The sequence below is a fragment of the Balaenoptera borealis genome (genome assembly GCF_965194805.1).
Source record: "Balaenoptera borealis genome assembly, chromosome: 16".
Taxonomy (NCBI): domain Eukaryota; kingdom Metazoa; phylum Chordata; class Mammalia; order Artiodactyla; family Balaenopteridae; genus Balaenoptera; species Balaenoptera borealis.
The window spans coordinates 22089120-22117068 of NC_138872.1; the positions used below are offsets into that span (position 1 = coordinate 22089120).

Genomic DNA, 27949 nt, shown 5'->3' on the forward strand with positions numbered 1-27949 from the left:
GCAGAGCATGCGGTGTCCCTCGTAGCTGACCTGCTGACCCTGGGCTAAACACTTCATTCTAAGTCCGTTGTCCTCCCACTCCTCACTCACGAGGACTCTATTCTCTGTGACAGAATAAAAACACGCTCAAGGACCGCTGACTTCTGTAGAGGAGGAGACCAGCTTTCTCACAGTCCCTGTAAAAGGGGTGAGACTGCAATTCTGAAGCCACAGACGTGTGAGGGAAGGACAAAAGAAATCACCAAATGGGTATTATTACCCCCACTCTGCAGATGAAGGACGTGAGATTCAAGAAGGTGAAATCACTTATCCAAACTGCCATAGGTGGTAAACACTGCAGCTGGATGTGGACCCCCTGTCTACTCTGAAGTGGTAGCTCTCACCCTAACGCTAGGAACCACCTGGGGGCTTAGGACAGTACCAGCACCTGGGCCTCACTGGACATTCCGATTTCATCATTCTGGGGTGGGGCCCCACACTGATATGTACTTTTAAGCCCCCTTCCAACCAGAGCGACTCTGACGTGTGGCCGGGGTTCAGACCGCTGCTCTGAGGACTGTGTGCTCTGCGGGCGGTCTCGCAGTGCCAGGAAGCCCTCCCCAGGGTGCTTCTGCACGAGCCCCGTGCCCCGTGTTACACGCCCAGGCTCTTCGTGTCAGGGCTGGAAGCCCCAGAGAGGCCCCCGGTCCATGCCTTCCCCTTTCCAGCCGTAGACGGGCAGCCTCACCACAACCCCCAGGGCAGTCACAGTGGCCACTTTATCACTCATCTGCTCTCAGAGCCTCAGGTTCCTCACTGGAAGCGGGAGGCCAACCACTAAGCCTCCTCAGACGCGTTCCGTGAGCACTGCTGGGAAAGGTGTTGGGTAAAGGTTAGAAGGTACAGAGAACATCAGCCCAGGAATACCAAAACTAGCTTTTATTTGTCCAAAAGTCACATCGAGCTCCGTAAAAACTGTTTCTGGGGGAGGCCCAGAGAGAGTCCCTGCTGCCCAGGGCCAGGGGCCGCTAGAAGTTCTCCAGCAAGCCCAGGATGCGCTTCTGCTCGCTCTCCCGGAACTCCGGGCTCCGGCCGTCCCCGATGTTCTCCGCATACTCTGGGGAGACAGAGGCAGGGTTAGGCATGAATCTGAGGCGTGGGGTCCTTCGTGGCCGGGTCACATCATACCTCTCTCTGAACCCCAGCTCCCGTGGGGTGTGTGCTGTTCTAATGCCTCTAGTGGCACCCATGGTGGCAGTTGTGTGCAAACTCCTTGGTCTTGCATTCAAGGCCCACGGTGGAAAGGGCCCAACTCCCCTGTCCCTGCCTGCATTCCCCTCCTAGCTGCAGCCTTTCTTCACTTAACACACACAGTGGACGCTATTATGGGCAGGTGCTGCCCCAGACCCAGTGGTTCTCAGAGTGGCGACCCCAACCAACAGCAGCAACATCACGCAGGAACCTGTTAGAAATGCAGATCTGGGGACTTCCCTGGCGGTCCAGTGGTGAGGACTCGGTACTTTCACTGCCAGGGCCGGGGTTCAATCCCTGGTCGGGGAACTGAGATCCCACAAGCCGCATGGCGCAGCCAAAATAAAAGAAATGTAGATTTGGGGGTCCAATTCAGACCTACTTATTAGGAAGCTCTGAGGATGGGGCCCAGCGGTCTGTGAGAACAAGTCCTCCAGGCAGTGCGGATGCTGCTCCCATTTGAGAACCACTATTTGAGGCAATGGGGATAAAGTCCTGATCAGAACAGGTGACAACCTCTGCACTTGCGGAGCCTACTTTCTAGTGGGGGAGACAAACCGAAAGGTAAGTAAAATATATAGGGTGGCTGTCAGAAGGCCTCACAGAGATGGGGGATTTGATTAAAGACCTGAAGCAGGTGTGTGGGGGAATACCTAGGAGCGAGTGGCAGAGCGGCCAGCAGAGCAGGGGCTGAGAGGGGAGCACGGAGCTCAGAGCCGGGGAGGGGCGGGGCACAGGTCGTGTCGGGCCACTGTCAGGACTTTGGACTTTCCCCTGAGATGAGAAGTTATAAGAGAGTTTTAAGCAGAAGAATGACATGATTTGACTTTAACCAGCTCACTCTAGCTGCAGTGTGGAAGATACCCTGAAGGTGGCAAGGGCAGAAGGAAGGAGATGTGATTTGATTGGTGGTTTGGTCCAAGGAGGTCATGGTAGAGGTGAGAAGTCTTCAGATTTTAGATGTATTCTGAAGGTGGATCCAGCAGGATTTACTGACAGACTGGAAATGGGGCGTGAGAGAAAGAGATGTGGATAGTGAAGTTGCTAAGAAATACAACAGGGTAGTGGAGAGGGTGACAGGGAGCTTGGAATTCCTCCAAGGAATAAGGGGAACAGGTGTCTGCACCACCAAGGAGGGGGCCTGGGGTACAGTCCACTGACATGAGATGGAAACAAATGGGTGTTTTTTGGAAAGAGGGAGGGAGAAAGAATGGTCTAGAGACGCCCAGGAGGAGCGTGGAAGGCCCCCTTCCCCGTCTCCAGTGGTAAAAGGCATGTGGGAGAAAGTAGGTACCACTTGAGAGGACCCATCCCTGGTAGAGACAGTTTTAGTTAGAGCAGGGAGATAAAGGAAATACGCCTAAAGAGGATGGGAATACAGGACATGATGTTGATGACAGGACATAATCAAAGAGTTGTAAGGTGGGTAAACATATGGTCCCGTTTCCCCTGTTATCCCAACAGAGTACTTAACACACCTCTCTTTTATTCTCAAAAGTGTCCTGGCCCCCCCAGATTATGTGGTCAATTGGTTTTAGGAGGCTGGAAGGGGTGCGATATGGCACAGAAATGATGTGTGGAGCTTAGGGACGAGAGTGCAGGGCCCGAGTGGTGAGTGGGGCCCCGGGCTTCCTGCGGTGACTCCCAGGAGCAGGTGCACAGAGCACAGTGGACGGGGAGGGGAGACGGAGATCCAACTCCTCTGTGTGCTGAGGGTGCCCTGCCCCGCCCTCAGGCAGGAGATGGTGCAACATTGTGGGCTGTGTTTGTATCCTGACTCTGACTCACAATCCTAGGTGGCCTTGAGCGGTCTCCCCCTCCACAAATGCATGTAAAGAACCTATAATAACAGATGTTCAAGATACGCTAGTTCCCTCCCTGAGCCTGCTTCGCTCAGGCCAGCAACATCTCTGGGGGGAAACACCACACATCCTTCAAGGACACCTTCTCCACGAAGCCCCGCCCGCTCACCTCTGACTCCTGTTCCTGTCCTCAGGCCTCTGTCTCCACCGCAGGCCTGACTTCTAGATCATCCTCTACTTGTCCCGTCTTTCCCTCTAGACTGACAGATTCATGAAGGTAGGGGCTTTCGCCTTACTTTCAGCTAAATTCCCAGCAGAGCCGGGCTGAGAGCCAACTACCAGTCTGGTGCTGTGAATAAGCTCTCAGGGCAGTGGATCAGGATGACTGCCTGCGGGTCTGCCCCCAGCTCCCTGCCTGGGGTGGCCTGAGATGGAACAATAGAAAACTCTCTTGCAAGAGGCTTCTGCATAATAAAACATCTGCTCATCCAAATCAGACAAAGAGTGGGGAAAGGGAAGAAAGCCTGCAAACCCTCCCCTACCTCCCATCCCCCACCATGATGGAGAAATAACCTTGCCCCTGCCACTTCTTCATTTTTCCTCTGTCCTCTTTATTACTTTGGACATGTGCCGGAAAACGGGACTTGGGATTCAGACATGTGCCAGCTGTGTGTCTCCCCCTGGAAATCATCCTCTTCTGTTAGGCCTATCCATCACCTCCAACAGCAAATGGCTGTGATCCCTTCTATTAAGGCTCCTTAAAGGGAGGGCTGGGGTGATGGGAGAACAGAAACTGGGCTGCGGGAGAAGGCTAGGGGCTGTATGTAAGTGGTATCTCTTACTCACATGTGAATGATCTAGTTGCTGCCCCAGGAGAGAGAGAAATGACCATTATAGCATTTAATACCCTCAGAGGCATGGTCTGAAAGCAAGTCTTAATGGATTGGACTAACACTTTGTTCTCCTAATGTATTCTCAGACCCAGGAGAGAGGGAAGTGGAGAAACAGTCTGATTCTTTGGGGCAGTGATTTTTTTCCAAGTAAAGCCAACTTCCCTGGAGGGACCTAATCTCTTTCCAGGGATGCGCAGAGTACAGGACCAAAGTCTGTATCAATCCCCTGCTGAATCATCCCTACCAAGGACTTAGAAAAACACATGCCACCGCTGTACACAGAGCACCCACCCAACGGACAAGTCTCCTCTGTTGCTCCGCATGCGGGGAAGGAGGAAACAGTCAGATTACCTGCTCTCTGGAGATGGGCTGTGAAGGAAGTTAGTAGGATCTGGAAGAGGGGCTATCCTGTACAGAGTGGAATGGGACCTCACATGTGGTGAACACTGTTTACGTGCCAGGCATTTATCTATATTGTCTCATATAATCTTTGCAGCAATCCTATAAGGCAAAGAGCACCATCTCTGTTTACAGAGATGAGGAAACTGAGGCGTATTAGAGAACTGAAGCAACCTGCCCAAGTCGAGGATGGTAGAGGAGCTGATATTCAAACCAAGAACATGTGTCAGAAGTGAAAAAGGCACGTCAAAAGCCATGGGGGTGGGGCTGGGGAGCTGGTCCCCAAAGTGGCATCCTCTTACCTAGGCAGTATCTTACCCTGCCTGTTCCCCATCCTTTGGGGAAAAAATCTCTAAAGTAGCCCAGCTGTGGCAGGGCATCTGGCTACAACGTCCTCATAAAAGGTAAGGCTCTTCAGTGCTTTGTGACCACCTAGAGGGGTGGGATGGGGGGATGGGATAGGGAGGGTGGGAGGGAGACGCAAGAGGGAGGAGATATGGGGATATATGTATATGTATAGCTGATTCACTTTGTTATAAAGCAGAAACTAACACACCATTGTAAAGCAATTATACTCCAATAAAGATGTTTGGAAAAAAAAAAAAAAAAAGGTAAGGCTCTGGAGGGAATGTCCTGGAGTAAAGGGGCCTCAGCAGCCAGAACAGATGTGGAGTGGGTTGTTGCTGGGGCCATGCTCCCTCATGCCAGGTCACTGAGTGTCAGGGCTGGCAGGCCTCTCAGAAATGTACTGCAACTGGATGGACAGGTGACCGGCCAGGATCCCGCAGCGAGCCAGTCACAGGGCCAGGCCCAGCGGGTGTGACAAGCCCTGAGCGCTCTCCCACTGGCCGTGGCAGCTGGTACCAGCTGTGCACCTCACCTCTCACCCTCCACCCCTTACCCCAACTCATTCTTTGTTTCCAGAGTAGAATCCTGTTTGGAGCAAGCCTTGGTGGCGCCAGCTACCTCTGGTTATTAAAGCTGCTGCAGCAGTTTATAAATATTGAACGGATTCCTCCCAGAGGTCTTGGGAAAGAGTTCTCTTTGCTCTGCGCGCGCGCGCGCGTTTGTGTGTGTGTGTGTGTGTGTGTAAGAAAGGGAGAGAATGCTGGAAAAAGAGAGACGCTAGATGAAGGGAGAACTTCAGGGTGGGGGAGAGGGAGAGGGGAGACAGGAAGAGCGTGAGTCGGGCCGGAGAGTGAGAAACACGGTGTACACATAGACTCCCTTCTCGACTTCTCCAGCATTTTCAAATGCTCTTACAATAAAGGCTTTCATGGAGCTCAAAAACAGGCAGCAGTGCTGAACGCATAAATATTAAAGCAAACTTTAGACAGCAGGTTTACTATTCAGACATGGAACACAAGCTGTTCTGTGTTTGGTAAGAGGAAGAGGGAGGGACACCTGGGCTGGCGGATGGGGAAGGACTGTCTTCGAGGACAGAGACTGGGACCAGCGCTCACAAGCCTGGTTCAGATCCCTGGACCTTAAGCCTTAAACACTCACCCTTGAAAAAGTGCAGGAGGAAGGGTGAGTGGGGAGAAGCGGAACGCCAATATTTTTACACTGAAAACGCTTGAAGACATAGAAATAATCACAAAATAGAAACTGGGAAAGTAAAATCCTTTGAGGTCTAACAGAGAGTCCTTAACGACAAGGATGAGTGTGGAGGGACTAATGTTACCTCTCTAGGAGGAGGAAGTTGTGCTGGGGCTGCAGTGGGGATATAAGCTTCATCAGGGATCCGATTAAAATGAAACCTACTTAAAGGAGGAGGAGAAGGAAACTTATCCTTTGCTTACGGCGCTAACAGGGTCACATCCCCATAGACCATTTTCCCACAGACCTTTCGGCTGCTTGAAAAAGCACCACCTACCCCTTCCACCCCTACCAGGCCCTGAGGAGTATGGCCTGGGTGCTGGTCCATGGGCTTTCCTGCCAGCACCGGTGAAAGGATTAAGCCAAGGAAGGGAAGGAAGGAACCTGCATTTACTGAGCAGGTATTCTGTCCCAGGCCCCCAACTGCATTTCAACCTCAGCCTTCCTTGGGGCAGTATTCACTTTCGGTTTGTTTCTTACAGAGGAGTAAAGGAAGGCTCAAACAGGTTATCTACTAACTTACCCCAAGTTACAGAGAGCCAGAATTCTTGCTGGTCTGTGCCTCTCAGTTCTGCTTATTCCTGCGTGAGCTGGGATGCGAATCACAATGGTGACGGTAGCTACCATCATCAGGCACTTATTATGTGCCAACATGTAGGCACTTTACCTGCAGCACCTCATCTAATTCCCACAGCAACCTTTTGAGGCAGATTACCCTCATCTTACAGACACTGTGGCTTAGGGAGAGGGCAAGTAGCTGCCTAAGGTTAAACAGCCCCTCCGGGGTCCTTTCCTGCCTCCCAACCCTAGAGGCCACAGCAGCCATGGCCTGGTGCAAGTCACGCACATCAACGTGTCACCGAAAGAGAGAGAAACCCTATCAGCTTCTGCAGCTTTCAAATCACAGAAGCAAAGCTCAGGTTACCAAGAGCTGAAATCAATATGGAAATACATGTTTATGAGCTTCTGAGAGAAGACTTCAAGCCATAAAGAACACAAGCAAATCAAAGGGCCGGGAGCCAATCTCTGAAAGCATTCTGAAGTCTTTGGCTCAGTCTTTTCGCCACCAGTGACAGTTTTGAGTCAGTAATCCTCTAAGCTTTCCTCTGCCAAACAGCCCAGCACCACCTGACCTTCCAACAACTTTCACCAGTGACTAAAACATTCAGGAGACTCACCAGAGGCTTCCATGGTAACCCTTGGCACAAGTATTTATACTAAGAAGCATTCCCAGGTCACAGCTCCTACTCCATGTCCAAGGAGAGGACCACTCAATGTACATCTGCATCTGCCTATGGAGGTCCTTCACAGGCTTCAGGAAGCCATCTCCTTACTTACAGTCATCAACCTCACAGGAACGGAATACACAAGGGTGGTTGCCAGGGGCTGGGGGAGGAGGGAATGGGGAGTAAGTGTTTCATGGGTACAGAGTTTCAGTTTTGCAAGATGATAATAAGTTCTATGGACAGGTGGTGGTGATAGCTGCAATGGTTAAAATGGTAACTCCTATGCATATTTTACCACAATTAAAAAAAAAAACCCCAAGCACCTCCTCCTCTGTGCAGCCTCTCTGGATCTTCAAGCTCCTTTTAAATCTCCAGCAGAATTAACTGTGCTTTCTTGAGTCTCACTCCATATCTTAGCACTGACGTCAATCTGCTTTGTGTTGTGCTTATTTATTTCACATGTGATGGCACTGAATTGCCCTGGGGACAGGGCCTCCTAAGTGTCTCACTCATCTAAGGAGCCCACCTAGTGCCCTGTGATGCCAGTGGGTACTCTGTAAAGGTGGATGCCCTGAATTTTCTTTCTTAAAATGCAGTAGGAGTGTATCAGCCAATTGGTACAGTTAGAGCTCTCCTTTCTGCCAGATGGAAGACCGACTGAGTCTGGATCCAGTTTCCAGCATTAATAATGACTTGGGTAACATCCCTTAACCTCCACAAGTCTTGGTTACCTTAACTGCAAAATGGAGACTGTAATCCTGCTTTTAGGACCGTCGTGAGAACCAGAGAACATACATTAAAAGCCTGGCACAGAGGACATGCTCGGGAGTGACCACTCTACCTACAGTGGTCCCGGATTTCTGGAACAGCACAAAGAAGCCTGAAGCACAACCTCAGCAGCACCCTCAATAAGCATTAGCTGAGCCCCTTCTCTGCACCAGGCGTGCGCCAGGCACCGGAAGATAAAAGCCAGGACGACTGTCACTGCCCTTTCAGAGCACGTGGTCCTTCTCTGGCACAGAGACCACCGTCCCCTAGGCGGGCAGCAGAGGCCTCAGGTCAGAGCTGCCTCAAGTTCAGGGAAAGCTGGACTTTGGGAGCACTGAGTAAGCAGTCTGCAAGCCAAGGGACTTTAATGAGCCATCAATTATTCCCAGCTCTCTTGGCACCCCCAACAGAAAAGGAGGGAGGAAGATCGTGAGAAAGGGGACTGAAATATAATGGGAAGAGTCCCCTGCTGGGCTTGCCTCATCAGCGTTTTCCTGAGACCTCAAGGGATACATCAGCTGTCATCCTGCCAGCAAAAGTTAGGAAATATATAGGCCATAAAATCAAAGAAAAAAGCTTGCATATAATTAGCATGTTAAAAAAAAAAAAAAAAAGGAAGCAACCCAAACTGAAAAACAAAATTAAAATCAAAGAGGACAGACTGATGCGCTGGTTTTCTTTCTGAGGCTCTGTTTTTTCGTGCACTGTGATGGAGTGAAGGGTGGAGGCAGGAGGGGGAGGGCGGGAAGGCTTTTAGGAGGTGGGCCTGAGCAGAGCCCGGACGGCACCCCTACCCAGCCCTGCAGTAGCCTCGCCCCTTTCCAACCTCAGCACTGCCCGGAGGGTGCTCACTGCACCACTTTCAGGGCCTGCTGAGAGGCAGCCTGTGGCACAGCTCCACCACCCAGCGCCGCAGGCAGATGGGCTTCCTGGGGCCAGCGTGAGCCCTTTATTATAACCTTAACCTTCCACCTGGAGAGAACTCTTTCTTTTGTTTGTTTTCAGTGGTCAGCGTCCTGTGAGGACTTCTTTGACCTGGGCAACGACATCTAATTTCCTGGCTTTAAATACCACCTCCATACTACTGACTTCAAATTGTCCAAACAAGCACCTCTCCCGCCCCAATGAGAATGTCTACTCTCTGCTGGCCAACAAAGGGATGTAGGCGCTACCCGTACCCCAAACTCACCGTGTACCCAACAGAACTCGAGAGACTTGCCCAGCAATACTCCCAACCCCACCCAATACTCCAGCCTCCCTCACCCCTGCTTGGCCTCCACTGATGTGGCAGAGTCCGTATGAAGGCCACTGATGTCCTGTGTTGGACCTCTGCTCCTTCTGCCTGGGACGTGCCTTTCCCTCTGGGACACCATTCCCAGTCCTGGAGGAGCCTTTCTTCCCCTGGGATTCCTTGGTATGGCCTGTGCCTCCATTACTGCCCCCTTATCACTCCCTTAATGCTGTTCACAACTTTAACGCAGCACCTAGCACATCATGGTTAGTTTCGAGTATCGCTTCCAGCTAGACCATGAACCCTCAAGGATAGGGATCTTGCTTATTTATTATTCCTTGTATCTCTAGTACTGGATACAGAGCTTGGCACCCAGCAATGCCAGCTGAGTAGTTGTTGGAGTGTGTATTTCACTTAGCTTGATTATGGTTGGCCATTTCTACATCTATGTTCCCCAGAAGACTATAAGCTCCATGAGGGCAGGTGCTGTGTGACACCTTAGTAGCACAGTATTAGCACTGTGCCGAGCCCTGAGGAGAGTCTCAGTAAACATTTGCCAATTTAAATTCACACAAGGGTAGAGTTTAATTCAACAATGTTTAAAATATTCACCGGGTGTCCATTATGTGCCTGTCATTGCTCTAGGTGCCGAGGAGACACGGGGAACGAGCCAATGTCCCTACGTCACGGAGCTTACATTTTAATGTATGAGACACACAAACCAAGGAAACAAAGACATAAATAAAAATAATTACAGATTGTGATAAGGGCTAGGAAGGAAATAAACTGGGTGCTAAGATGGGAAATAACACATGGAGAGAAGTGGATTGATTCAGGATGGAGACTGGAGGCAGACATGGCAGCTTTACTAATGGACTGGCTGTGAAGGGTGATGGCGAGAGCTGAAGGGCTGGACCTGGGTCTGGAAGGATGGATCTGAGAGTCTGGACAGAGCGGGAAAAGAAAGCAACAGGGGAAAGGAACAAGAGTGGTGGGAATGAACACAGCATCTGTGCAGGCTGCTCACCTGCCCAAACAATCAACAAATGTCTATTCAGCACCCAGTATGCGCCCAGTGCTTTAACAGGCACTTGGGGAATAAACTGGGATCTGAGGGAGACAGAGGCTGGCTCACAGCAAATGAAAATCCTGAATAACCTCAGGTATATGTGTTAGGATCTCTGAAAGAAAAGCATCCACCTACTACGTGTCAGCACCTGTTAAAAACACTTTTCCTTTCTCAGATCACTGTTTTGATCACAGGAATGGAGGTGCAGGGAGAAGCCTAAATGCAGGAGAGTAGAGCTGAGAGTAATAAAAAGTTCTAATTGAACATGTGGGCGTTGAAAGTAAATGCCATTTAAAGGCTGGGGTTGCAAATCACCACAGCTGCACCTTAGGCAGGAGGTGGCATGACACTCTGAGCAGTAACTCATGTGAATGTGACACTGAGAAAGAGGAGGGAGCACCCATGATGCCACTGTGGAAGACGCTAGGCTAGGTTCATGAACAAGTTCCCCCTTTCCTCCTTCTGAGGGAGAAGACAATACATTCCAATGCCTCGAAGGCTCCATCTGCAAAATGGGCACGACGGATTTACCAACCCCACCCTCCTGGGAGGGCTGTGCTGATCATGTGATTTCCAGTCCTATGTTTTCACTCACACTGTTCCTTTGTTTTGGAATGTCTAAGACCCAGCTCAATGTTACTCTTCCGGCAAGGCTTCCCATGGGGTTTTAGCCATGCCTCACTTATAATGCTGCTGATGATAATCATCATCATAATAGTTCGTAATACTCATAATAGCTAACATTTGCCAAGAACTTATTAACTTGAGATATTTTCCATATATCATCTCATTTAATCCTTTTACCTAATCTATGAGGTCCCAGGGCAATTAGATACCTTGCCCAAGGTATCACAGTAAACAGCAGAGCCAGGATTCTGTTTCAGGAGCCAGATCCCAGAACCCATGGCTCTTAACTTCTCTTCACTTTATTATATGTATCATTTATCTCCACATTTCATCTCCCACATGTAACGGGAGTTATAAGCCACTTACAGGCAAACCCTTTGAGTAAATCTAGCCTAATCTCTCATCTTAGAAGTGGGCAGGACAAGGGTCAGAGAGAGAGAGATGATGTGCCTGCAGTTACGTCCATCACGACTCTCTCTCTGAACTCTGGCATTATCAGTACTGTGAAGGCCAATACGGGCTTCTAGCCGCCACGCGTGTGAGTCTGTGCTAAGTGGCCCGAGGGTGGAACCGCACCGCAGAGCTGATTGAGAGCGTGCTCACCGAGACCGGAGGCCTCTTGGGAGCCACTCCAGCTGAGTCAGGTCCAGCCAAAGATACAACAGCATTTGAGAGGCCCGTTGGGGTAGGTGAAGGACATTCGCCCAAGCACTTTCTGTGTGCCGGGCACTACACTGGATGCTATCATGTAAGTATCTTGTGAACTTTTGCAAAATTTCTTCTAGATCATGCTCACACAGCTGGGGGAAGGCAGAGCTAGCACTGGAAAGCAGGCTTGCTTTTTCTACTACACCACACTGCCTCAGATTCACTTCCTTCTGCCTTAATTCCAGGTAGTTCTTGTTACTTCCTTGTTTTTTTCCCCTAAGAAAGCAATTTCCTTCCACTACATGCAGTTTGGAACTGGATTTTTTTGTTTATTTCTTGTTTGGTGTTTTTCTGTTTTGTTTTTAAATTTCCAACCCCTAGTGCTTCTTGTTATGTGTTTTTAAAATTCTGGAACTAGAGGGTCAGAGGCAGAGAATAACTAGGTTAGTCTTCGGTATTCTGACAAGATGACCTGGACACACACTGAACTGGACAACACACTTAAGCCTTCAGTGCAGAGAATGCTATGCACCAAATTCCAGGGATATTGACAGAGACAGAAAGAAAGCATCGTCTAATTCCCTGGAGCCCCAGACACAAGCAACGTGCAACTCACCCTTGATGATGTGCCTGACAATTTTGATAGAGCTTCCACGCATATTTAGGATTTGGTGAACCCTCTGGCGAATCTAATAAGGAAGGGGAAGAGTGGAAAGAGAAAGAAAAAGCATCATTTGCCCTGGTAGACATCAGAATACGTCGTACTGAAAGTATTCACCTCACCCCCATCCCTAAAAAAGAGGGCCCACATAGAGTGAAGGAATTCAAGGAGAGTGTGATCCACTCCATTCTACCTAAGCAGGTGGCAAGCAAGGAGGCAGGGAAGGAAGGGCCCATCCAGGGGCAGCCCCCTCCTACCTGGGGCACATTGGCATTGCAGATCTCTGCCATGATGTAGCAGATGTGCTGGAGAACAAAAAGCCCTGCGTCCAAGCGCCGGAGGTAGAACTCATCCTCAATGTCATTGTCTATGATTTCTCCACGCCGGACCATGTCCTAGAAATGAATGAACGTTTGGGAATAAAATCCACACAGTGAGTGAAGGAGGAAAGAATAGGTTTCTAGTCCACCCATAATACACAGAAGAATAGTAATTACAACTACAACAACAAAAGAAAACCACTCTGCCTCGATTTGCCTCCTGCTTCTCTCATTATTCTGAAGTATCTTATGTTCTCTTGTTGGCCCAGGGAGTCAAGATTAAAGTCCATTTTTCCTATACAGTGACTCAGGGCCAAAATGATCTCATCAACATATTCAACCTGAAAAAATAAGCTGATGGGGACACAAATCTATTCATCTGCTTCTACTCATTCTTTACTCTTTGGTTCCAGCCTCCATACATAACCTCTCTACAGATATACTTAACTCTCTTTCCCTTCCAAATCAAGTTAACCTAGGGAAGAGAGGTCTGCTTTCTCTACGATTCTGTCTTGGTACCCTGGTGATGGCACAGGTACCCAATCTATGCGTCCCTTTTGGCTTACATTTTGTTAGATGCAAAATGCTGCCCATCTTTCCATTTTGTTCCACAAGTTCAATACTCCCTCAAGGCCAAAGTCCTAATTAGTGATGGGAGTCTCTTTCCTAAACTTTTGTAACCCCAGACCTATCAGACTTGCTGTCCCCATATCTATTCCTCTCTAGCAGATTCTTTAGAAAAAACAAAAACAAAAACAGCTTTATTGAGATACAATTGACATACCATACAATTAGTATAGTCAGAGTTGTGTAACCACCATCACAATCATTGTAGAATATTTTCATTCCCCTCCACCTCCAAAGTCCCTCATCCAGTGGATTATCACCACCTCTGCCAAGAGGGCTCTTCTTCCCAACTCAGGGACTTTAGGGCCTTCCTTCCTAGGGATTCTGGGGTATCTCTCAAGCCAACACTATTTTTAAGCTACCTCTCCTACAGAGCCTTCCCTGATTATTTAAAGCTAAAAACTCCTCCTTTCCAAAATTCCTGACAGCACCCTTGCAGGTCACTCCATGACACGACCTCTTCTGGCACGTCGTATTCACACTGATTTCAGCTATCATCAGCTCCCTGTTTCTATAACTCCCTTTATGTCATGAGGGTGAACTGTGAGCTCTGTGAAAGTAGGGACTGAATTCTGTCTTTACATCCCCAGCTCAGTAAACATCCGTGCAGTGAATGAAAGGAAAAAGACATCTCTGTTTTAGGCTCTCAGCTCTCAGGAGTCAGAACTGGATGAGGGACTCATTCTACACGACTAGCGACTGGTCTAAGAAGACAGGTGCTTGAATCCATGCTTTTGATGACAACAATCCATTTCTTAATTCCGTCAGTGGTTTTATGGCCACGGTTCCCTCTGACAACTCAGGCTCCTGTCACTGACAGAAGCCCTTGGGACCCTGCTTTCCACTCTCCCAAACTCGAAGGACTTACCACTGTGGTCATCAATCTCCAACCAGCATCCTTCAGAGACTATTTAGACGCAGATAACATGCTTCTTTATTTGCCCAGGGGGCCAGCCTGCAGCTACACAAGGCTACTTTTCATCTCACTCCCAAAGGCCTCTGTCTGTGAGGCAAAAGAGGGCTCTAGATTTGCCAGGCCTTGCACTGCCCAGTAAATCACCACCACTAATTCATAGCTTCGTTTAGTAGCAAATTCCTTGGTAATCTGGTGATAGTGCTAATGTTCATGAGGTAGTCATGGAGCACTGGACTGATGTCCAAGGAGTTTAAAAGTAGAAGGGCCTCTTTAGTTTCTCATTTGCTCATAATCATAACTTCCTGCTCCAGAACTCCTAAGTGTTCAGCAGCTGGGGGCCCAGGAAGGAAAATTACTCTTGACTTTCACTCATGCAAAAAGCATTTGCTGCTAATACTTCACATTTCTATAATGCTGCAGAGTTTAAAGTGTTATTATGTATATGGTCCTTATTACCAAATTTAAAGAGAGCAGGGAAGGGATTATTAATCCCACTGTACAAATTAGAATCCAAGGCACACAGAGGTTAAGTAAGTTGCTCATAATTACCAGTTACTAGAATATGGACTCCCCGGGGACAGGAATCCTGTCTGATTCACCTCTGAGGTGGAAATGAATAACATGAAGCACAGTGTTCAGATCTGGACCCTGCTAAGTGCCTAGTGGCAAGAACACCTTTCTAAGCATTGAGTTAAGGCAGAAAAGGAATGAAAATGGAGGTAAGGGGATGCCCTGATCTTAGTCACCAAGAAGCTGACTGTCTATACGGGAAGGTCACAGTAACACAGAAAATGACCAAAAAGTAAAGGGATACAGTGCGCCCACAAATTTAAAGTAATTACAAGTGGTGGGTGCTAATCAGGGCTGGTTAAGACGTTAGGGCATTGGGAAGAAGTGACTTTTAGATAAGGTTTCAAGGCTCCTGACTGGCAGACGCAGCAAAATGAATGCCTTAAGAATGAAGGCCTTCCTGTGGTCCGAAGCCTTATGCAAAATGCCTTATGCAGTTCCTCCTTTCTGCTCACTAGCCCCCGACCCATACACACAGCACAAACAGGCCTGCCCTCCCTTTTCTGGCCCCTTCACTTTTGCTTGTAATGTGGGTACTCTCCCCAACCCCCAATCTCTATCATAATGTATTTAAAGTCTAAAACATGATACTCCTTACAAAACTTCTCCTGAGATCTTTAAAAACTTCTCAATGTTTTCCAACTTGCTATGATTTTCCAATCCTCAAAACCCCCAAGTTTTGGATTTGTACCTCTTTTATGGCACCTCCATGCCCTGTCCTGCAATAGTTAATCAGATGTGTGCCTCTTTCCCGTGTAGGTTCCTTGAAAGCAAGAGTTGTAGAGTTTTAAATCAGCTTTGTACCCTAGAAAGCACCTTGCATGGTACTTTTTTGCATAGCAGACTCTTGAAAAGCCATTTGTGAAACAGGATTGGAAAAATGCAGGTAGAAGTTCAGCGGTATTAACGAGCTGTGTGTGCTAAGACTTCTGTGGATGGGGTAGGAGGGGAAACATTAGGAAATGGCGAGGGACAGTGCCTCGGAGGGCTAGCTGGTGGGAGGCTTGAATGCTGGCCAGAGAAGTGAGATATGATGAGCTGCAGACTACACTGTGCAGGAAAGTGAATGAGGATGTGCCAACACCTCTACGACGGACACATCGGCTTAAAGTGTTGAGAGGCAGGCAGAGTGTACAGCTCGGAGGCCACAGTATCAGCCTATGTGAGAAGTATATCAGATGGGGAAGAGAAGAGGGGAGGGGAGCAGAGGAGAGGAGAGAGACCAAACCCTTAGAGGTTTGCAAACATGGGAAATTGGAGAGAAACATATTCATTCATCTACCTGGTAAAGATTTCCTGAACACCTAACTATGGGCCAGGTATTACATGATGTACCAGGGGCAGCAAAGATAAATAAGACAGTCTACATTATCAAGGAGATTAAAGTCTAATGAGGTTAACAAATATGAACAAACTTCTTTTTTAAATGTAGTAATGGCTATTATGAAGGACCTCTCAAACTGTACTGAGTGCCATGGGACTCCAGAAGAAGGACACACTAAGTTTGTTTTGAGGAGTCAGCAGAATTCAAGGGAAATGTAACATTTGAGCTGGATTTTGAAGGCATTTGACAAGTTGGAAAGAACATTCTAAACAGAGGGAACAATAGCATGGGTCAACTCAGCTAGGGTGGAAGAGAACAAGAGTGGAATATCACTGTCATTAACAGAGAGAAAGAAGAGAAAGAAGGGAGTGTTTCTTTGCTTATTAGATCCTAGCTACCGGCAGATCATAGTTTTTGATTGATTACTACATACCAGGCGTTGTGTGAGGCAGTCTGAATAACAGCCATTGCTACCACCATCTACCCACCTTGGAGGAGCAGCTAATGTCTACTGGGGGCTTATTATAGTGCCAAGGGATTTACCTATACTTCCTTTACTTCTCACAAATATTACGCGGTAGGGACTGTTACCCCCATTTCCGATGAGGAAACTGACTCAGGCAGAGCAACCTGCCTAAGGCTAGTGGGTAGGAGAACTGGGATTCAAATCCAAGAATGGGCTCTTTTCATACTACCATGGTTGTGTAGGTATACGTTTTAGAGCTGTTTGGAGAACAAAGGAAGATACTGAATAACAGAAAGGCTTAAGGAATAGAGTTTAGCAAAATTAAATTTCTCCAATTACGTCAGAAGTGCCCCTGGTGATTTTTTCTTTTTCACACTCTTCCCCACAATCTGATCTTCTTTTAACCAGACATAATGTACCTTCCAACTTCTCTAAATACTGTCATGTGGAAAGGATGGACCCAAGAGAGCACTGCCAAATCCTAATTTTTCCTCTTTCCTCAGAACTTCAAGATTCTAACAACGTTCAATTCGACATTCTACTTTTAGACACAAGGCCACATGATTTGAAAGTGAAATTTTTGAATGCAGATCTGAGATATGATTACAGTTCGTCTCCAAGAGAGGCATCACCATCACCGCACTGAACAGGCACACAGCTGAAACACAGATTGGCTTCTAAGATGGAGTTTTTGCCCTGACAGATTTAGAAGCATCATAGAAACCAGCACACAGAGAAGGTGACTGCTGTCAGGATAGTCCCTAATCTAGCCTGCTACAACTCTGTGGCATGGGATATTTACTGCTGAGTGGATTCACGGAAGCTGAGCACAAATGTGTACTCCATGTTTAAAGGGAAACTAAAAAAAGCAGGGTGATTATGTATTATTCTGATGGAAAATAAGGAAGTTTGGGTACAGTTCTTTTAGGCTTCTCAAGTTCTGGTCTGTTTTAGAAAGAAGAAGGATGGTATGTCACCTTTATTATCCACCCCTGTCTTACAATGTGTGAACAGTCGACTTCTTATAAATGGATTAATGCATTTTTGGCTCCTTTTCTCCATTTCTAAGACACTAGATAAAAATTTGATCTTGAGATAAGGACTTGATATGGTTCTTTGGATTTCTGTGCGTAAGGAAGACCTAGACATCTGAAAGAACTAAGCAAATGGGATCAGATCCCAACTCTAATACTAACTTACTAGTGTCCGTAGGCGAGTCATTTAACTTTTCTTGGCCTTGGCTTCTTTGCTTGGAAATTAGAAGCCTAAGCTGGATCAGGGGAGGGAAATAGGGTTCCTGAGTGCAACTCTAATTCACTGTAATTACCTGTAGATTACCATATTGGAAAAGCATTGTGCAGCCAAGTTGGAGCTTAGTAGGGGAAGAACACTGAAATCAGTCAGCACTGTTTACACCAATCACAGGTTGGGGAGTGTAGGGGGCTGACCTCTGTCTTCCCTGATCTGGCCTTCTTGAAGGTTCCTTTTAGCTTTGATAACCTGTGGCAAATCTACGACTGAAGCACCTTCATAACCAGGTGCAGTGAGTTTCTGCCTGCATATGGGTAAATGGACAGACGGGAGCTGCTGACTGACAGTGCTCCTAGACAGTCAGAAGAGTCACTGGGAGACATGCCTCAAGTAGAAGACACAAACTGTCACCTCAACAGGACATGGTTAGCACTGACAATTAGCTCGTCCTCTCATCAATAAATTAAACTTCCCTGTAAGAAAGAGACAACCCCTGGATCTGCTATTATATTAGACAGGCTATTTTAAAACAATTTGGGCAGGCAAATCAAGTGCTCTTAAAATGGGAATATGATTAATAGAGATTAAAGAGAAATTCCAAAAAATCAGTAACCTCCTTAAGTATTGTAAAGATATCGTATTTTACAAAATTTCAAAGTGAAAATCTATATATACATTGAATTGTATTTGAAATACGACAGGAGAGTTATGATTTAAAGGATGTCTTCCACAAATTAATTCATTCAACTCTCACCTTTGAGAAGAGTGAAGGTGACCGTCTTCTCTGTGAAGCAATGACAACTCAACAGCCACATACAGCATTTTTTACTTTTCAAAGCAGCGGATCTGCATTAACCTCACTTGTTGTATATGCCCGGTGTTGGGTATGTACAGCAAACACCATTTTCAGATTTCACAGATGGAAAAATTGAGATAGATGTCAAATGACAGTCACTGAGTTTCGGTTAGAGACTTGACTGGAACATGATTTCCTAGTCCAAAACCTTTTTCCGTTAGTCCTTTCACTCTGACAAGGGATGGGCAGCAAAAATGGAATAATAACAGCAAAATTTCCTGAGTCCTTACTGTCTGCCAGGCACTGTGCTAATAAGCACTTTCATGGATTTCTCATTTTTCCTTAAACCCCAAGAGGTAAGAATCATTACTATTTCCACTTTCAAATGAGAAACTGAGGCTTAGAAGAGTTGGAGAACTCTCCAAAGGTCACAAAGCTCAGAGCTGAGTTAAGTGCTGGAGACAGGATAAAAACCCACACAAGTCTGGCTCCAAGCCTGTGAGCACTTCCATAGTTCAAAGAAGGAAAAAGTCTGTTTTATAGACCTTTTCTGGTATTAGCATATGAGTTCTTTATGCCATATCTGGGAACTACTGCAAACCAGCAGCATTAAATGTAAGGTCATCTGGCTCCTTTGCCTGTCTTTTCCTTATAAATTGAAGACACTTTTAAAAAAAAGAGGGGGGTGGGAATCTACAGCTAGACCAGCAAATTCCACATGCAACTTGGGAGAGTTAAACCCAAAAAAAAAAAGACACTCTGAAAGGTTTTATTTTGTTCATTCCATAAGAGAGGGCTAGAATAAAAAACTTAGATGGTAATTCAGTGAATAGCTCATTAAGTAGAACAGATTGCAATTCACAGCAGCATAAGCCTGTTTGGGGGCTGCTAAAATAAACAGCTTCGTCTCTAAAGACACACAAGGAGGTGGTACGTGCGGCATCAAGGTGCCATTTCTGCAGGGCTGTGTGTGTGTGTTCTAACCCTCCTCCAGCCACATCCTCACTTTAAATGTTAATCTGTCTTCGGGAGCACTACCAAATCACTACCTTTCCAGGTGCCTCTATCTCTCTCCGCAGGCAAGTCGCAAGCCTCCAAATGAGCGTCTGGATGCTACTCCTAATCTGCCCCTGACAGGCAGCGAGCTGCCCCTCGCTGATGGAAGGAGACAGTCATAACAGAAGCTGCTATGAAGCCAACAGGAATCCCTCTTTTCTTAATAAGAGAGGACATGACTCAGAAACCCAGCGGGGGTCACAGTTACTGTCTGTAGTCATGGGCAGGAATTGCCCCACCATTGAGAAAAGGCCAATTTCCTTTCTTCTTCCAAAGCAAAGGGAGAGATAGGTATGTGGAGATGGGGGAGGCACAAGCAACAGCAAAACAGAATCTTCCTCCAAGAGCTTCTGAAATAGGGCAGACTGTTAGAGAAGGATCCTAGGACTGCAGGTCACTTTCAGCACGGGAAACAGAGGCTGGAGAATTAGTAAAAGGGATTTTTTTTTTTTTTTTTTTTGAGAATATACAGCTGATAGCAGCTCTAATAAGAATCCAAGGATATCAGGCCAGAGTTTGCCCACAAAGGGAAAACTATGTGTTAGGCCAGCCTTAACACATGAGCATGTGCCAGGTTTTTACAAACAATCTCATTAATCTTCAAAATGACCCTCTAATAAAACTATCATGAAAACTAATACACATACACACACAGAGCAAGGCATTTCTCCAAAGAACAGAATTTATGTGTGGCAGAGCTGGGATTTAACCTTTGGCTGTATGACCCCTGGGTTCATGTTCCTTCTATGGTACCGTGATACCTCCATCACAGGTAGGCCATCCATTTCTAAATTTGCTAAAAATAAACAAACAAACAACTAGACTACTAGAATATTCATCTGAATTTTCACAACATATAAGCCAGCCTTGAGAGAACCAGGGCTTCTGTGAAGTTGGGAGAGACTGTGGACTCCACTGAGAGAGGAGGACAGAGAGGATGAGAAAAGCAAAACGGAGTGCCCAAGGCTACACTGCAAGGTAAGAGTCAGAGGTGGGGGGCCAGAACTCAGGCCCCCCAACTTCTCCTCCAATGGTAGGAAGGATGACTGTGATCGGGAAGGGCGCGGGCAGGGAGGCAGGAGAGAGCGGGTGAAGGGGCATATGGATAAATCTGCATCTAGGCAAGAGGGAAGCAGGACAGGGAAAAGCACCATAGCATCTCCTGCCCCACCACCTCTGGCTTCTACTGACTGTAAGCTGTGTTCTGCCAAGTTCATAGACTGAGAAGTTTGGGAACCACTGTTTCAAGAACAGCTGAGAGGAACTCTCAGCAGGACTCCCTTTTTTTAGGCTTGCCCAGGAGCTTCCAGCAGTTAGCAGAAGACTTGACGGCAGTCTCACACTTCCACTGTCTACACACCTACCAGTGCTTTACGATCACCAATCCCACTCATTCGTTCCTGCGCTTTACCCCCTTTGTACAAATCCTTAAATGAGTTTCAAATGCTAAGGAAACAGTCAAAGTCTGTTTCAGACATCAGGGCCTGTGGATACTGTTTCATTACAAGGAGTCCCTCTTTCTCTTTCCAGGATAAAGCCTGGGATGATTTAACTGTGGCAAAATTAGCATGCAATTTGTAAGTCATTATGGTGCAAAGTATGTGGCGAGAACACTTTATTGAATAAACCTGCTGAGAATAATTTTCCTAGGAACTAAAAGAAGGAAAACCTCTCTTCAAGGCTCTCCTCCTCCTTTTAAAATCCCTGCCAGTATCTATATAATTATGTCTTACTTCTGACACTCAGAAGCCTGGCATCTCTGTACATTTAACCAACAGAAGCCAGAAGGAACCCATGAGAAGTCAGGATATCTTCCTAACAACAGGGGCCTTGGTATTTTCTGGGCTTCTTGTTGCTTGGGGAGTCAGGTGAAATCTGCTGAGACAAGCACCCTGGGTATTTATAGATCACAGAGAACTGCTGCTCACTAGAAGAGTCTTAAGAATTACATGCCCTTTAAAAGGTTAACCAGGAAGCCCAAGGGTATGTTCAGATACACTGTGGCCCTGAAGTCGCATGGACACTGAGTATAACGTGAAAGCATTGGGCAACTGCCCAAGACGTGAAAGTCTTTCCTAGTCACAGATTATTGTAGGTAATGTGATTTGAACTGAGTATGTATACAATTATCAGTTTGTCCTATAGACTCTTCTAAATAGGAGCATCTTTGTGTGTTTAATATAGCTACAGGTATGCCACAGAATTTACACAGTTGTAAAAAATATTTTTTTGATGATGGGGCTATTCAGAGAAAACAAAAATTAGGGTTAAAATGAGAGTTTAGATGTAATGTAGAAAACTCAGGACCCTCTATCTTCCTTAATACCCACGGACAAATATTAATTTTATCTCATGAGTAGTTGTCCTTCATTTACTGCATGTTAACCACTATGTAGGTCCTAAGAATATGATGAACAAGAGATTAGAGTCGCAGAGACAGAGAGTAAACAAACATATAAAATAATTACAGGTTACGAAGAAGCACTGGCGATGGGGACACTACTTTATGTATGGGTGCCACTGAAAAGCTCTCTGAGGGGGCGACATTTAGGCTGAGACCTGAAGGTAGAAGGAGGCACCAGCGTGAGAAGAGGCAGGACGGGGAGAAGCGAATGCAAAGGCTATACAGCTGGAAGCTAATGCACAGCAGCAGGAGAGGAAGTGGGAGTAGAGGGGACTCAGAGCACACAAAATCTTGCAGTATTAGGGAAGGAAGAAAATCGTGTGTGCAGAGAGGTGGTGGTAGAAACAGTGCTCACAGAGAAAAAAAAAATAAAGGTTCTCTGACCACCTCTACAGGCCAGGACCTGTGGAAGCAGCTTTCACGTGTGTTATAGCTATGTCACCAAATTCCTAAATATGTAATTCCTCACAGACCCACAGGTTGGGATGTATACCTTAAAAACAAAACACCAGAAAGGAAGAAAATAAAGCTGGGGAAGTTAGGCTATTTGTCCGCAGTTGAAGAACCAGAAGAAGCCTGGCTCTAAAGCCCATGCTCCCCCCTCACACCTTCTGCCCTGGAATATAACTTATCACTCGCCCCAAAACTTAACTTGGCTTCCCACTGCCCCTCCTTTGCTCCTGTTCCTCTCTAGTCTGGAAATGCCTTCTATGTCGCCTCCTTTTAAGGTTCAGCTTGAATTCTGCCTCATCTACAAAACTGTTAGGGGTGACTCGAGGTGCAGATGGCTTCCCCCCTGTTCCTTGGCTTCTTCCAGGCCTCAGCAGCGGCAGCAGTACTCCTGGGGCCCATTCTTCTTTTGACACTTGCACCTGTGCTCACCCCCAGCCAGTGCCTAGCTTAATGCCCTGCACAGAGCAGGTGCCTGAGAAACATCTGCCAAAGGACTGGATTCTTTTCAGTGAATCTTGGTCAACTGCAAACCATGGACACTTGCACCGTGCCCATGGGAATCTGAAGTTTGCAGGGAAGATGGTGGCTCCGAGACACTAAAAATGTCAATACTTGATCCCCCTTCTCTTGGTCAATACCTGACCCTGTTATGTAAGGTGTTTTTTGTTGCAGACTTGGCAGAGTATGTGAGATATTTATTCATTATGGATCTGACAGTCAATGTTATCAAATGCCTGAGAAAAAAGTATTCAATTCAGGTCAACAAATATTTGCTGAATTCCCAGTAGGTGTAGGACATTCAAGTTTAACCGGGGTGGGGTGGGGTGAGGCAACAAATCGTTTAAGAGAGACTTAAGAGAGTAGACTGCATGAAGGAGAGACGAAAAGAGGTGGTTTGTTCCAGGTCACTTCATACCTGTGAGGCGGCTTCATCTGGCAGCATGAGCCTGAGCGCTGGCAGAGAGCGCTGCTCACAAGCACGTCCCTCACCCCCCACCCCGCCACGACTCTCTGAGCAACACTGAGGCTGCTGAGCACTAATAGCCTTGGAATGCTTGCCAGTGCCCAGCAAAACAGCCTTGGCATCAAGGAGACAGGTGTTTGTCAGGGAATGGCAGGGCCCGGTGCCTGTGGCACACAGAAGCACCTTGAGTGCTGGCGAGAGTGGCTGCAGCCATTACTCTCCGTCAGTGCTAATCAATTTCACACCCTCTTCAATGCTGATAATAGATAATCTTGTGGGAAGCAGCCCAAGTTTCTAACAGCTACATGCAAGCTGCTCCCTGACGCCCAACAGCTTACTCTGGTCTCTCTCAAAAAACAAAACAAAGCACCCCCCCCCCAAAAAAAACAAACAAAAACCAAAGTCTATTGCAGTTTCACCTCAGATGAAGCATCTGATGGTGCCCATGCTCTGGTCTGCTAGGACAACTCCTTCTGGGTTATCTGGTAAGGAGGACGCTCTTAGGAAAAGGACTGCCTGGCATACTTAAAAGTTACACGGGAATTCCAAAGGAAGCTAGGAAAATCTAACAGCAGCAGTAGCTTTTACTTGTTGAACAAAGTAAATACATAGTTTAGGCTTAGTCTTCATGATAGCACTGAAAGGGAAGTGTGATGGCCATTTTACAGATGAGGAAATCACAGCTTGGAGAGGTCAACTCATTTGTCCAAGGTCTCAGAGCTAGGGAGCAGCAGAGCTCAAATTCAAATCCAGGTTTATCTGACCCCCTACCTCACGCGCAGCTTTCTACTAGGCTGCTGCTGGCACTCCGTGAAGAAGACAGCCGCTGATGAACCTCTCATTGTGCTTTTAATCCATTTCATTTTCAAAAAATGGCAATTACCAAAGTATGCTCACCTGAATCTGAGGGAAAACGTTAAGTTGGAGGGGATTTGAGAGACCGCCTTTGCTGATGCCACGTTATGGCTAAGAATCTGGGGCTACACAAGGCGCAGTGACAAGGTGTGGCGAGGCAGTGATTTTGAGGTGGGTGCCCGCACTAAAATCCTAGTCCTCGGACTCCCAGGTGCTCCTTCAACCAGCCCTGAAAATCTCCTTCAGCAGATAACTTGGGGAATTCCGTCAGAGCAGGAGTTCTAATTGTCCCATGCCTGTTTCCCTACAAAAGTCTAGGGAAAGTTCAATTTGTTTCTAATTATCATTCAGTCAAAGACGAAGAATATATACTTTGGCATTTTAACAATCACCAAGTGTCGACCATGTACAAGTTACTGTGAATGGAAGAAAAGAGGGAAGAGGAAAGTTTAATCAAAGAATAAAATAAAGGGGGTGAGGTGTGTGGAATGAAAGGACTGTGTGTGGAACATGCTGGTATCTGAAGTCCAGCCTCAGAATTCAGAGTCTCTGCCATTTACCCTGTAATAGTATCACATTAAAGAAGAAAGTCCCAGTCAATCAATTCAATCAATCAACAAACATCTGAGGACTTACCAGGTTTAGAGAGCACAGGGAAATCACAAGAATGATACATATGGTTACCTATCTACTGGTATTCATAAATGAAGGTATAGTTTGTGAAAGGGAATGGGTGGCTTAGAAGGGCACAGACAACAAGGTCACTGTTTTCCCCAAGCTCTAGTCTCTCACCCTGGCCTGAGGCACAACTTGCGGGAAGATGCTAGTGTAATTCCCAATGCACACAGCTCTGCCTCATGGCTGGCCTGCCCCAACACAGATGGGAGGGGTGCTGAAACAGGCTCTCCCACCAGTGAGGCTCAAAAGTCTCCAGTGTGTCTTTAAGGCAAGAAGAGTGAAAAGAAAATAGAGTGATATAGCAAGTCCAGATCAAGAAGAAAATGGGCTCTACTACAGACTTTGAAAAAAGCAAAAAAAGGATCATTGTGCAACATGACCATAGACTGAGGGTACTTCCCTGGTGGTGCAGTGGTTAAGAATCTGCCTGCCAATGCTGGGGACATGGGTTCGATCCCTGGTCCGGGAAGATCCCACATGCCGTGGAGCAACTAAGCCTGTGCACCACAACTACTGAGCCTGTGCTCTAGAGCCCACGAGCCACAACTACTGAGCCTGCGTGCCACAACTACTGAAGCCCAAGCGCCCTAGAGCCCGCATGCTGCAACTACTGAGCCCACGTGCTGCAACTACTGAAGCTCGTGCTCCACCACAAGAGAAGCCACCGCAATGAGAAGCCCGTGCACCACAACGAAGAGTAGCCCCTGCTCGCCGCAACTAGAGAAAGCCCACACGCAGCAACAAAGACCCAACACAGCCAAAAACAAAAAAGAGAGAGAATGCAAATCAGACATTAACCAATATGAAAACCTGCCCCAATTAAAGGGACAGATGAGAAAGCTACAGAGGCCAGAGAGAGCAGAGAACAAAATAGAAGCAGATGAAAAATACAGGAGGTAGGATAATACCCTAGGTAAGTATGGCCTGTCAAGAAAAAACATCTAGCAGGTTTCATCTCCCTCAGCAACCACCGCATCAGACAATGCGGCTCAGTCACTCTGACTCGGTGTGCAGGCCGTGCTGCAGAGCTTTGAGCTCCCTTCTCTAGGTCACCAGGTTTCATCTGCAAATGCGGGAACTGGATTCAATGACCTCACAGTTTCCTTCCAGTGCCTCCCTATGACTACAGAAGCCAGCAAGTGTGTGTGCCAAGACACCCTCTGCCACTGTGGTACCAAGTCACAGCACTGTGCTTTGGTCAGATTTTCGAAGAGAAGCTCTTGTCAAGGGTACTTGTGCTACCACCCAGACTCCCAGGTCAGACCGGGATCAATTAATTGTACACATCCATCCTCTTCAGGGACTTCACTCCTGTTAGAAGAGCAGTTATAACCGCTGGCGGACTGTCATCTGCTCAGCTCTTACGACATGTTAGGTGGCACACGAAGGTAGATGGCACCTTTGCCCTTGCCTGTCCTGTGGGGAGATACGAGGTGCACAAGGGACCCAATGGAGTGGAAGTCAATAGATGGCAAAAGGCAGGCAGGGATACGTACGTGTTTTTCCCCTTCAATCTTCTTGTCAGCCACCTGCATTGCATCCAGATATTTAAAATGCAATTCCATCAGCCTGTCAACCTGAAAGAGAGATACTTCACAGGCATGAGTGAGAAAGAGAATACCAAGGCAAGAGAACAGTAGAGCTCCTATTCGTCTTACTGTCACTCCCAACAAAGGGAGAGCCACTCTACCACTTCTCACTCTGGATGTGAGCTTTGCTGCGGAACACATCAGGAATGGATCAAACGGCTCGGGCAGAACAAAGCAAACACTTAGCATGGATGCAGTTTGAACACAGGCCCATTCCCGAAGGACACTATGCATTCCCAGCCCTTCTAGGACTCCCCTGAATTCACCTTGTTAAAAACAAACAAATAAATAAAAATTCAAGTCCCTTCTTGCAAAGAGAAGAAGCATGAAGTTACATACTTGATATTCACTTAGAACTTTACAGAAATTTCTTTTTTCAAACTGAAACCTTTCATGTTCAGATTCTGCCCCAGAGCTGATCTTTTTTTTAAAAAGGTCTAAGTAAAATCTCTTTAGTTCCCTTTCAGTCAGAAGAGAGTGCAAGAAAAACTCCTTCACAACTTAAAAAAAGCCCCTGACTTTTGCTTAGCAATAACCTAAAAATCAGTTTCAAACTTAGCAAAAGTCATGCTTCAAACATGGCCTGAGGAATACTGAGTGGGTTTGAAAGTTTCATTTTTTCCCTAAGACTTCCAAAAGATTGAAGGAACCCTGTGAAGCCAGCCTAAACTTCTAACCTCTCTTTTTACTGGGTTGGCACCACTATGGTTCTTGGCAGCCCTGGTATTTACCCAGGAGCTGGTATTGATTAATAGCAAATGCTGCTCCAACACAGCATCAGACAGTCAGGAAGACTGTGCCCAAACCGTCCCTGGTTAACAATGATGACCCTAAGATCTTATATATTTCAGTTTACAAAGTATTCTCATATCCACTATTTCCTTAAACATTAGAAAAACCTGATAAGGCAGGCAGGGAAGATAGAGAGCAACCCTAATTTTAAAGATGAGGAAGCTGACGCACAGACATTAGATGATGCCACCAGGGTGACATGATTGCTAAGATGTTCTGTGTCCTAACCCAATGGCCTCTTTTTCTTTTTTTTTTCTTGCAAACAACAATTGCATTTATTTGTATTACTTACATGGGAACAAATGGTTTCATTGCATATTAAGAATTTTTAAAGCACTGACCTGATCTTTTCCTCCTCATCTTAATGATCCATAACGGTACACTGTTGCGTACAGAAATGGTTTCAAAATATTTGGGGTCAAGGGTAATGCATTAGGAGATGAGAGGCAGAATAACCAGAAAAACCTCTGAGATCCAAACCAATGGGGCCCAGATGCTGGAGAAGATATTTTAGGGCAGGAACACTTAACCCAGCACTTCTCAGATCGCATCAGGGAGATAGTGATTCTATTCCCGCTGGTCCCGGTCCCATCTTTACAGTCCAACAAGCACCCACCTTCTCACTGTCATTTTCAGTGAATTTATTCAGAAGCCGGGTCCGCTGCTGCCCTCTCAGGTTCCGCAGGAGGGAAGCCAGGATCGAACAGACATGCTCTGGGTTGGGAAAGAGAAAAG

At 46.8% G+C, this 27949-nt stretch overlaps 1 protein-coding gene across 4 annotated transcripts in view; it reads right to left on the minus strand.

The window, feature by feature from the left end:
* Positions 1 to 903: 903 nt before the first annotated feature.
* The window catches only part of CTNNBL1 (catenin beta like 1), a 163653-nt gene continuing 136607 nt past the window's right edge, over positions 904 to 27949 (minus strand). For 3 of the 4 annotated variants that reach the window (XM_082361971.1, XM_082361974.1, XM_082361973.1), the window contains 5 exons: positions 27831 to 27928; positions 26330 to 26410; positions 12411 to 12548; positions 12109 to 12181; positions 904 to 1096 (listed from right to left, as the gene is read on the minus strand). In XM_082361971.1, the coding sequence (XP_082218097.1) occupies positions 1008 to 1096; positions 12109 to 12181; positions 12411 to 12548; positions 26330 to 26410; positions 27831 to 27928 (479 nt within the window). In that variant the 3' untranslated portion in view covers positions 904 to 1007. Of the gene's footprint in view, positions 1097 to 4661; positions 4757 to 12108; positions 12182 to 12410; positions 12549 to 26329; positions 26411 to 27830; positions 27929 to 27949 lie in introns of those variants that run through there. The other variant, XM_082361972.1, reaches the window with a different exon arrangement.